The following is an 11,285-nucleotide window of genomic DNA, read 5'->3' on the forward strand; positions in this document are numbered from 1 at the left end:
TGTGCCACGCATATCTCTCTTGTGGGTTGGTAGGAGTGCTGACACAGCATCCATGCAGTTCATTGCACTGACTGCTGATTCCCTAGGAGTCTTGGATATGAGATCAATAGCTGTACTGCTCCCTGTCTGGGTTAACCCTTGACAAAATTCGTTACTCTCTGCATGAATATCCAAAAATAGAATTACATGTGCTGTACGTACAAGTTAATTCATAGTAAATTTTTGGGCATTTTATTTTACTGACTAAAAGTTAAATAAAATGCTGACTAAGTTACAGGTTAATCAGTTGCAGTAAAATTGTAAAATTGAACTTCTGGCAAAAAGTGAGGTCGAAGGTTGGTGAGGGAGGTATTAATTTAAGAATCAATTGAAAGATAACCCTCAACCTCCGGACCTCACTTACCTCTACATGTTCTCATCTTAACTATATATAGTGTCATGTACCATGCATGTCTCTCTTGTGGGTTCATGGAAGTGCTGGCTCAGCACCCTGGCTGACTGCCGATTTCTACAAAATAGGTCCAAGAGTCTTGGGTATGCATGACATCAATTGCAATAGCTGTACTGCTTCCCTTCTCGATTAACCCTTGACAAATTTAGAATTCACTACTTTCTGAATATCCAACAATAGAATTACACGCGCTCTGCACGTTCCTATCTATATTACAATTATTAAATATTCAGGCATTTATTACAAACAGCAATTAATTAAATGGCTCACATGACACTCTTTCCTTGACTTGATGATTATATGTACTGTTTTTGTAGTAGTTTGCATGGTTCTTGTACTGACTCAAATACACTGTATGAAAGTACTGTATGTCCAGAAACTACTGTGGGTGGTATGTGTACACCCAGATGGACGTCACATGTGCCAGTGGCATGGCCTACACTACCCTAGTTTCTGTTGTTTTACGTTTAGATTTTTAATTAATAAAAATTTGTGAATGGTTTATATTATAGTGTAAGATGTCACATAGTACATTCATCATCTAGTCTGTCTAAATGGTTATGACCAAGCAGTCACCTACACCAAGTAATAATATCCTATCTAGAATTACTTTTCTACTATGGATTGACCAGCTCCCCGTAGTATGCTGTAAGGGTCTTCAATTTTTTGCTGATAAAGTTTTGTTCGATGTCGACTTTGTTGCCTGGGCCGGCACAAGAGACAAGCTGTTCTATGTCAGCATTTCTTGGTAGGAAGAAGGCGATGTTTTCAGTAATGGATTGAGCTTTCTCGAATATGCTAAATGTGAACAGAGTTAAGGAAGAACGATGTTCAAAGTTAATATTACTCTCATCAGTACACACAAAGTGATCTGATGAGGTACAACCATGGTGGTGCATGTGAGACAGAGATAAATATGTTAGGATATCCATTTAGTTCAATCATTGTTTCAATGTTGAAGACATCTGCATTGCAGTAGGCAGGTCCACCCCATGGTGGACTCAGAAACACCACATCAGCCTAGAACCATGCACAACACAGCAATGTCATTTGTTTGTAACTTACACGCACACACACACACACACACACACACACACACACACACACACACACACACACACACACGCACACGCACGCACACCACACATAACTTCAAGTCTAGAGGAACTCGTTCCATGCAAATCATTCACGTGCGCATGCAACCAGATCGCGTACTCATGCAAATCCATCACGTGCATGAAAATGCTCCACGCACAAATGCAAAGTAATCACGCGCCAATGCAAATTAATCACGCGCCAATGCAAATCAGTTTACGCGCTCAGGCAAACGTGACACCCACTAAAGTAAAAGGCACAGTACTGTAGTATGAAAAGCAAACTCGCTACTCACCAATGCAAATTGGCCACGTTTCTACGCAAATCGACCACGTATATTGGATGGCCACATAAATCATTGTTGTGAGATTTGTAAGAGGATGTGCGGATGCCTAGATTTGTGTTATTAGACAGATTTGGTGTAACTGTACTAAGTAAAATTAAAGTAACTGGTGCGCGCGCGTGTGTGTGTATGCGCGTGCACACACACACACACACACACACACACACACACACACACACACAAGCCATTCTATTTTATGCGAGCTCCTTCCCAAAAGAATTATGCCTGCGCTCAACCCAACTTGAACTTGTGCCCAAAGTGCCAAGCGGATGTTTCACCCTTTTTCATGATTGAGCTACAGACACCACATAGACAAACAGACAGACAGGCAGACAGACAGACACAAACAGCAACAGCAACAATAACAATTACTTTTAGATTATCTGCAAGGACCATGAAATCTCCAACAATGAAGTCTATCCGATCTTCCACACCATAAATTGCAGCATTGTGGCGAGCACACTCAATCTTCACTGGATCGATGTCAATGGCAATTACTACACACAGTGAGATAATTGGATAATCAACAAACGCATTACAGACCAGACAGCAAGTCAAACCTCGTTCACAAGTAAAGGTGAACTGAATGGCGTTACCACCAGCACCACAGAAAGCATCTATGATCAAATCACAACGACATCGTTCAGCAATATGCTCAGCAATCTTTTCGGGTGTGACAGAGAACCATCCCTCCCTATCCATCTGAATTCCACTGTCATACAACGAGAACAGGCGATACCTCTGAGCCCAGTACTTTGCCAGCTCTGGATCATCTGGAGCCTAAACACAAAAACAACCAAATTGTGCAGTGGTTCCTTGGATGGAACCAGTCCAGCCCACTTATATTGTTCCTGGATGTCTCACTGTGGCAGGACTTACCATAACAAGTGAGAATACAGGAATAACAAAGGTGGAGTGAGACCGGTTGTGTATTCAAAGTTACTTCGACATGATGAAAGGCATCATGTGACTTTGTCACAACTTTGCTTTGAGCTGGCATGACTGATGCCTCGTTCTGCTCAAAACCATCAGGAGATACTTCTTCCAGAAATTCTTTAACCTTTCCTAAGGTCGGTGTCTGTATGTGGGCTGTTCCCAGCATAACAGTTCCAATGCTGACGTCACTCTTACCAGAATCATCACATAAATTTTCAGAACGTTCAGGTGGATCACTCTCATCATTGTCGTGGAAATGAATATGAATGGGTTGCACATGTGCATGATCAGTTTTTGGTTCTCGGAGACGGAGATGCCTGTGGTTCTTTCTCAATTGTTTCTGATGGTATGTGATATAACTATTGGATATAGTTGAGCATCCTTTGTATCTACATAGATCATTGTAAATCAACTAATATAACAACACCCATCACACAGTTAGATTACAGCTTGGCTGGTGGTCTGTTCACAGCAAAGCCCATCATTCTATATGCATGCAACAGTTCTTCAGTAGGACAATCTTCTGGGTTATTGCTGCATCAATATGATATCACCTTTCAAACTAATAATTGAACAGTACAAACCTTCGTTTCATAGGGTTTCTGCTTGGCTGTCTTTGAGCTTCATCAGAGTAGATTCTGCTATCGAGAGGCTCAACTGGACTACATATTTCACTATTGTGTGTACCTGGACACAGAGGTAAGAATATCAACTAATAGTCTAGCCATGGAATAATTACATGACCACCATTATTGATTTCTGGTGTTATCTGAAGAACGTCAATGTGTATATCATAATCAGATGGCTGGACATCGCTGGGTGAACACAAATTGTTAGACTGAAAGTTTGATTCATCTTGCTTCTCTGTTATCTCAATTTCATCGTCAGATAACAAGGTTGCCTTTTCAGAGTCCACAACAACAGCAACCAATATACTGCTGTTATCCGCTGCTTTCTCCGTAATGTCACAACTGTCTTGCTCATCACCAATCTTTTCGTTTACCTCGTCTTCCTCAGTGTAGCTGCTTCCAGGAGCATCATCACCCAACTCTAAGTCGCAATCAATTTCATACCCATCTTGCCCTTTTGCAATCCCTTCTAGCAAGTTTTCTTCTCTTGCAAAAGCATTCTGATCAACCTCACTGTCATCCAAACTGGTCTCAGAATTATTGACTTTAGAAGAAGCAAACCATGACTGATATTGGCGGAAATAAAACCAATACTGTTCGGTATAATGATCTTCCCACAGTTGCTTCAAAGTCAGTGAATCAGACGTTATATTGTCATCAGAAATTACATTGTCATCAGAGATTACATTGTCATTAGAAACTACATTGTCATCCAGGGGTACGTTTTCAGTTTCCTTGGATGAAGCAAGTGACTCGTACTCCTTTGTATATTGAGGATATAATTCCGTCCAACTTTTCCAAGCCAGGAAGTGGCCATGTTGTAACCAATATTCTTGCCACTTTGTGTCCTCTGCCACCAATGTCAAGCAGTCTTCATCCACTTGCACATCATCCTGGTCTGGATTGACGGGTACCCATGGCCCTGGCATTGGAGCCTCTCCCAAGCCAAGCTGTTCAAATTCTTCTTCAATACCAAAATCTTGCCTTTGATCATCTTTGCCCCTTTGTACAGAATTCCTGTTTCTAGGCTTCCGCTTCTTCTTCTTTGGTTTCTTTTGACTTACCTCATCTCCAGACTCTGAAGTTTGCTGTGGATGTCTGGGTTTACGCTGATTACTTTTCTTCGATCTTTGCTCATGAAAACCAAACGTAGATGTTATTCTTGCTTTTGCCTGAACAGGAGAAGCAACATACGAGCTCATGCAACATTGCACAACATGCTGTCACCAGGACATTAAATCAGTTACAAAATTACTAACGATAAAAGATAAATACAGACACATTGTAAATTAAAGGTGCAATAATTAAATTTCAAGCTAGAAAATTTTACACAAATCAAAAGCCCTCTTGGCCAACTACCCAAACTTCTTGTTTAGTTATGTTTGTGAGCAAGTTCTTACACTTTGTGCATCTCTTGGAGTGTTGAAAAATATGACTGGCAGTCCCATTTTGATCATTAGCTCATACTCTTGTTTCAGCTCTTCATCGTCTTGATAGTATAATTCTGGTATTTTTGAGGCAACATCGTGAGCCACATCTAATTCTTTGTCACTGTGTTCATCCAACTGTGACACATACATATGTTTAATATTTATCATTCTATAGTAATGTCAACTGATATCAACCCACATGAATTTCATCTCCAGTGTGACATTCTTCAACATCAGATGGAATCAACTGAGAGTATGGCTTTACCTATATAAAATTGACTCACAGATTAGGTTTTTTATGTTCACATGTTGTCAATAGGTACAGTCAGACCTCGTTATTCCGACCACATTAATTTTGTCCAGTGGGTTTCTGTCGGACTAACCAACTATCAGATTATTGGTAATAAATACACAGCGACCATGATGGTAAATTAGTTTCATGTGTACCTTGTCAGAAAGTGAGGGTGTCAGGTTATCGGGTGTCGGAATAATGAGGTCTGACTGTATGTGGGCAGATGGATGGACAAATACACAGACAAATAGATTATTTAACTTAATTTATTGATCTCAAATTTCAAACGATACAACAAACAGTCCTCAAAACTAACAAATCCATATAGGTCTTTTACACAGTTGATCAGTTCAGATCTAATGGATTGCAAACAAGCAGACTGACAGACAGACAAACAGACAGACAAACAGACAAACAGACAGACAGGTAGGCAGGCAGGTAGACAGAACAAAGAAAAGGTTAGTGGTTGTTGACCTTATTTTTATGTAATTAGCATTGGTGTGAGTCATAGTGATGATTCATAAAAATACATGGATTGACAAACAGACAGACAGACAGACAGACAGACATACAACAATTAATGTATATTCAGTGTTTGTAATTAATTGTGCTTAGAATGTATTGAAATAAATGAAGACAGACAGACCAAAAACGGACGGACGGTCAATCAAACAACAGACGTACAATTATGTTAAACAAAACCATGCTGGCTGTAAGTATGTCAAGCAGACAGAATACTATCAGACAGCCGGAAATTCACAACGAACCTCAGTATCACACACATCATCTTGCAGCTCCAATTCCTCATCTCTCAGTTCATCGTCTTCATGCAACTGATCTGATGCGCGACCTTGTACCCTACACTGATCCATCAAACCATCACTACAGAACAAACTTACAATAATTGCTTGGACATCCAAAGTCTGACGGATGCATCATTGCCTCAAAAATGCTCTGGATAACGTGCATTCAATAAGGTCCGGTTTGTAAACGATCTCAGCCAAGTTGCAACGCACATACGACGTTGCCATTCGATCAGTCACGTGATCGATAAGGTGCGCTTGCGCGCACGCGGATCGATTTGATTCTAGAAATGGCATCTGTTCGAGGAGTTGAGGAGTCGAAGGCGCCGGAAAAACAGAAGGCGCTCGAAGACGCGCTATACTCATCTCTCCACGGAGTCGACGACCCGGAACGGTTGATTGAAGATCGAAATTGGTGAGTTGAGTTGCTTGCTGTGTGACTTGCGTTTGAAACGGTCTGATATGAGCGGTATCTGTGCATTTCTGTGCTTCCATGATGTTGAATTAGCTTGCGAAAGACAAATCTAGTACTTTTACCTTGCACGTGCCTTGCCACGCCTAGATCAGTGTGAGTCACGCCTACCAGATGGAGCCATGCAGCCCCCATCTACGCGGTTTTGGTCCACTGACTGGCGGCGTTCGGTTGCTACTGCGCCCTGTATCTTTGGAATATTTCATTACTCCGCGGCGGTCTGCATTCTTTGCGTTACTGTACAGTCCGGATCCAGGTTGACAGATTACCCTACAACATGTACACTGATCCGTGACCCTGCGCCGCGAACACGCCTTGCTCATGTTCATGCATTATGGCTCTCAGGCAGAAGCGTGTGGTCAAAAACTGTTGTTACATTAGGCCGCTTCAAGAAATATACGTTAGTTTCTGGTCGCCGCCCCATGATTTTTGCTTGATCAAGAAATATTAGTATTACGCATGCGCAGTACCATACTGGATACTATCCTGTGTTTACTTTGTAAAGAAAGAGTGGAGAAGTATGGGAAATAGTAAAACTGTACTTCGTTAGAATTACTACCGTACTTGTTGTGTTCGTTTAAATGGTACAGCTAGAGCTATGGAAACAGCTAATGTTAGTAGATTCGAATGGACCGCATACATATATTGTTTCCAAATTTGTTCACATTGAAATGTATTTGGTTGGCGTAACATAATGATCCTAAAAACAATTAATAAACCCGCCCACGTCAGATTGGAGCGGCCTTATACATGCGTATGCACGCTTTGACTATATAGAAGACTTCACGTGGTTCTAGAGATCATGTGTTTATGATCTAATCTGAGTACAGTATGATTGAATATATAGCGCTTTTGGCTGCTTGTGTCACACACAATTAATAACTATAGCTACTTGTGCTGTACTGTCTCTAATGCACTAGTTTTGCTGACTAGAATGAGTTAATTAATGATTAACCTTTTATCTGCAGTAATCGAGTAGCGAAGACTCCAGACAAGGTTTATTATTGACCTCAAACTAAGATTTTGTTATATTTTAGTTTAAATCGATATCTTCGGGCTCGAGAATGGAATGTGAAGGAAGCAGGGAAAATGCTTAAGTCATCTATCAGTTGGAGGCAAGAAACAAAGCCGAAAGACATTGTATGCCACACATGTAAACAGCAGCAAGGATACCATTCAATGGTTTGACTCTAATCTTTATTATGTTTTATGTAGTTAATTAATTATATTAATCATGTTGAGTTGAAATGGCTACCATCAACACAGTGCACTGTGTTGATCTGTAGCGTCAAGTTGGACATGACCAGCTCGGGAGGCCTGTTTTCTACTCGAGCTTCACTCAAGCGACACAGAGATCTGAGACGAAAGAAGCTGCAGTACAACACATTGTTTATCTCTTAGAACAGGCTTGTTCGGTGATGGAGAAAGGGGCGGACTCTTGTGTCTGGGTGATGGACTGCGATGGAATGTTCATGTCCGCTTGCAACCCTCAAATTGCTTATGGCGTTAATCAAGTCGTCTCCTATCACTACCCCGAGAGACTCGGTCTCGTTCTTGCTCTAAATTCAGGTATGCTAATGAGAGGTGCTTGGGCAGCTATCAAGCCATTCGTAGCTCCACAAACAGCAGCGAAGCTTTGTTTTCTTCCAAGTCCACTGACGTTAGAGATGCTTATCAGTGAGAATATGGGCGAAGAGCTGTCAACCTGGTTGTTGGAAGAAGTTAGGTTGAACTTAGAGAGACCAATTAGAGAAAGCCAACGCCAATTCTGGGAGGCTCCACCTAGTTTGACTGGTCACGACCCAAGAGGATGCCGGAGTTATGTTGATCGTTTTCTTTTACCCTATTATCGTAAGTTGGAGAACAATGAAGCGACTTTTCACCATCCTCATCCCAATATCGTTGAAAGCCTCAGAACACATCATTTCTTTTCTATGCCAGTTGAAGCTGACTGATGATTGACAGATTTACTGGATCATGCTGTCTCTTGTTGTCTCTTATTTCTATATTTTGCTATATATCTTGTTGACAGTTTGCTGCTGGTCGTGTGCAATTCGTAGATTAGACATGCACACATGCAGAATGGTTTTGAGAGCTCTTGTTTATATTACTTTGTGCTAATTAATATCTACATTGCAATGCTATATTTTATTTAGATTTTGAAGATTAACAAGTTTCATCTGTTATATTAGGAAAAGCCCGGGTGGAATATGAATGTGGAAATGGTATAGAGTTATCATTCAATTATGTGATTAGCATACAATTTGAAGTCCAATGTGAAGATATAGATAATCTTCTAGCAACAAAGAGATATAACGGACCGTCTGTAAACGCGATTTGTTTATTTTCAAACCTTAAATTTACTCGTCAGGCTTGTTTGTTTAATTAAGTAATTAAAATAATTAATTAAATAAGAAAGCAATACTTTGGTTGAATTAATATATTTACAAATTCTAACGTAAATTTAGAAAATTTGCCTACCTGTACGATAGAATCTCAAAACGAAAGTTCCATTGAGAGTCTAATAGCAGCCAGCCCCTCCTTCTATCGAAATCCGCCCCGCGTACACTAAAGGACTGCCTACAGCTACGCGAGACTCTTTTGCTGCAGGGGCGTAGGAAGTAAATGAAAACCGGTCCGGCCTAGCGCGCGCTAGTGGGCTGGACAATGTAGCGCACGCTAGTAGATGGGCGGGACAACTTTAATTAACGAGAACTATAATGACAGCCATGTCTAATTCTAAAACTGATACTTATTGCTGCTCATAACCTTAATCGGCTGGGTCTCCGAGCCTGTACAGTACCTTCAACTGACGTCTGGAGAACGCAAGGCCGACGCACAAAGTACTGCATGAGCAGAAATATATTACTTATTTAATCGGCTATACCCTTAAAACGGAAGTTGATGCCATTGAGCGTCTGGCGAAAGTGCATATTTCAAAAACCGGTCCGGCCATGGCCGGACCGGTCGGACTGGACGCTACGCCCCTGTGCTGTGCAGCCTACATTTCTAACTTTTAGTAAAAATGTTTTCTAATAAGAGCTAAAGAGAGTCTGGATATGTAAACCTACTAAAAATATACAGTTTTACGAGGCTAGCGGCTCTATACCAATTTTGTAGCCCGTATGAAGAGCCCACCTGTCATTGGTTATCACAATGCGACGGAAGCCCGGCTGTATTCAAACGCTATCGTCACTGAACGAGGAAGAGACAAGCAATGGAAGCTGCCGTAACGAAGGTTAGCCATCATTTTAACTACAAGTAAGTTTCCAGATATTGCCACGTGTTCGTTTCAAGGTCCAGCCCGCAAACAGCGTTCAAACGGAAAACAAGGAAAACGGCGCTCCAGTAAAGACGAGCAGGTCTAGTTTGATACATTATGGCAACGCAATGACCTCCATTCTAACAAATAATCGCCACGTTGTGATTTCAGGTCACGATGGGGCTTGGACGACTTCGACATAGGCAAGCCTCTTGGTAGAGGTGGGGCTCTTGTCTTAGATTCAATACCTAGCTAGGGGGGATGACATTGGCTTTCGGTTTATTTTCAGGAAAGTTTGGTAAAGTATACTTGGCTAGAGAAAAGAAGACCAAGTACATTGTAGCACTAAAAGTGAGTTTGATTGGTTGTCTGAGAGTGCATGGCTTCAAGATGACAACCGACACGTAATTTGATTATTAATTAATATAATGTAATTAATTAGACTTAATGTAGTTGGCAAGTTTGTGTCTCTGTTATGCGAATTATCTTCGTTTGTGAACCACAAACGAGATGTATACAAACCAGAAGTTATTTCTGAGTGTTGAATGTTGCCATTTAGGGCAGCCTAGTGTACTAAAATTTTATAGTCGTTTTAATTAGGATACTTACTGCTACATGTGTATGTCCGCTGAAGAGTTGAACTACTCAATTTTGTAATGACAAGAAAGTCTGTCTGTGTGGTCATGCATTCATAGGTCTAGGTAATAGTAATTAAGCTAGCTTTGATATTAGGCCTGCTTTGCTTTCCGTGGTCCTTCCACGCCAGCATAGCAATTGGGGTCATCATTTATCACATGATCTTGTTATGCGATAAAAAACCCTCGTTGCTATCCAACGCGTGGAAGAAAAGCAAAGGTCACGTGTACAAAACCCATTGCTATCCTCGTGTGCAAGGACAAAAGAGGCCTGGCCTAGTGTCGAGGCTAATAGAAAGCCACCTTTCACAATGGCTGCACGTAGTTTGGCTATTCAAATGACGTAAGCAAACATCATCTGGCAACATGATTGTGTCACCTACATCGCTGACCTCTGGGATTTGTTTATACTAGCAGGTGTTGTGTGTGTGTGTGTATGCGTGCATGTGTGTCTATCATGTATAGGTTATAGATCACTGATGAGTGTATACAGTGGCAACTTCGTTTCTGGTCATGTGAAGCCTACCTATAATTGCACGCATTACTCCACCACTTAAGGCAAAGATGGCCTAGCATCGAGGCTACTGCACCCAGCTCGTTAGCACTTGGGCTTCTTGCCAGAAGGTTTTTAACTGTCTTGTAGCACCCAGCTGATACGTTGCGCCAATCGGTGTCCAGTATTCACTTAGAATAAGTAACATATCCCACTTCCGATCAATATTCTAAGCAAATACTGGACACCGATTGGCGCAGACAAAGCTAGGGTGCTACCATTGGTTTACCAGCTGATTGATTAATTGCTATTAATGCACTCAGATGTTTCATGCCACCAAATGTGGATGCTGAACTGCATTGCAATTTGTAGGTCTTATACAAGAATCAGTTGGTAGAGTCTCAAGTTGAGCATCAGCTTAGGCGTGAAATTGAGATCCAGTCT

General features: G+C 41.2%; 3 protein-coding genes across 3 annotated transcripts in view; 2 read left to right on the forward strand and 1 right to left on the reverse strand.

Moving 5' to 3' along the window:
- Positions 1-924: 924 nt before the first annotated feature.
- On the reverse strand, positions 925-6,207 carry LOC134178247 (trimethylguanosine synthase-like). Its single transcript, XM_062645084.1, has 12 exons — positions 6,119-6,207; positions 5,944-6,058; positions 5,084-5,149; positions 4,855-5,019; positions 3,573-4,626; positions 3,410-3,512; positions 3,273-3,359; positions 2,833-3,214; positions 2,450-2,669; positions 2,262-2,386; positions 1,378-1,471; positions 925-1,253 (listed from the first exon to the last, which is right to left on the reverse strand). The coding sequence occupies exons 1-12, from the start codon at positions 6,205-6,207 to the stop codon at positions 1,069-1,071; spliced, it is 2,685 nt and encodes an 894-aa protein (XP_062501068.1). The 3' UTR covers positions 925-1,068.
- Positions 6,208-6,247: 40 nt separating this feature from the next.
- Positions 6,248-8,779, forward strand: LOC134178741 (phosphatidylinositol transfer protein 3-like). Its single transcript, XM_062645627.1, has 3 exons — positions 6,248-6,394; positions 7,489-7,633; positions 7,738-8,779. The coding sequence occupies exons 1-3, from the start codon at positions 6,270-6,272 to the stop codon at positions 8,404-8,406; spliced, it is 939 nt and encodes a 312-aa protein (XP_062501611.1). The 5' UTR covers positions 6,248-6,269; the 3' UTR covers positions 8,407-8,779.
- An 834-nt stretch (positions 8,780-9,613) lies between these two features.
- The window catches only part of LOC134177886 (uncharacterized), a 4,162-nt gene continuing 2,490 nt past the window's right edge, over positions 9,614-11,285 (forward strand). Inside the window, exons 1-5 of the mRNA XM_062644659.1 lie at positions 9,614-9,689; positions 9,749-9,813; positions 9,885-9,934; positions 10,003-10,064; positions 11,214-11,285. The exon at positions 11,214-11,285 is cut by the window's right edge and continues 8 nt beyond it. Coding sequence (XP_062500643.1) covers positions 9,669-9,689; positions 9,749-9,813; positions 9,885-9,934; positions 10,003-10,064; positions 11,214-11,285 — 270 coding nt within the window. The 5' untranslated portion in view covers positions 9,614-9,668. The remainder of the gene's footprint in view (positions 9,690-9,748; positions 9,814-9,884; positions 9,935-10,002; positions 10,065-11,213) is intronic.

This window comes from Corticium candelabrum, chromosome 4 (genome assembly GCF_963422355.1).
Source record: "Corticium candelabrum chromosome 4, ooCorCand1.1, whole genome shotgun sequence".
In the NCBI taxonomy this organism is placed as follows: domain Eukaryota; kingdom Metazoa; phylum Porifera; class Homoscleromorpha; order Homosclerophorida; family Plakinidae; genus Corticium; species Corticium candelabrum.

Coding starts and splice junctions, on each gene's coding strand:
- LOC134178247 (XM_062645084.1), bottom strand. CDS start 6,207: ATGGCAACGTCGTATGTGCGTTGCAACTTGGCTGAGATCGTTTACAAA. Junction 5,020..5,083: donor ACACTGGAGATGAAATTCAT/GTGGGTTGATAT, acceptor TATGTGTCACAG/TTGGATGAACACAGTGACAA. Junction 3,513..3,572: donor AACACCAGAAATCAATAATG/GTGGTCATGTAA, acceptor CTCTGTGTCCAG/GTACACACAATAGTGAAATA.
- LOC134178741 (XM_062645627.1), top strand. CDS start 6,270: ATGGCATCTGTTCGAGGAGTTGAGGAGTCGAAGGCGCCGGAAAAACAG. Junction 6,395..7,488: donor TTGATTGAAGATCGAAATTG/GTGAGTTGAGTT, acceptor GTTATATTTTAG/TTTAAATCGATATCTTCGGG. Junction 7,634..7,737: donor AGCAAGGATACCATTCAATG/GTTTGACTCTAA, acceptor GTTGATCTGTAG/CGTCAAGTTGGACATGACCA.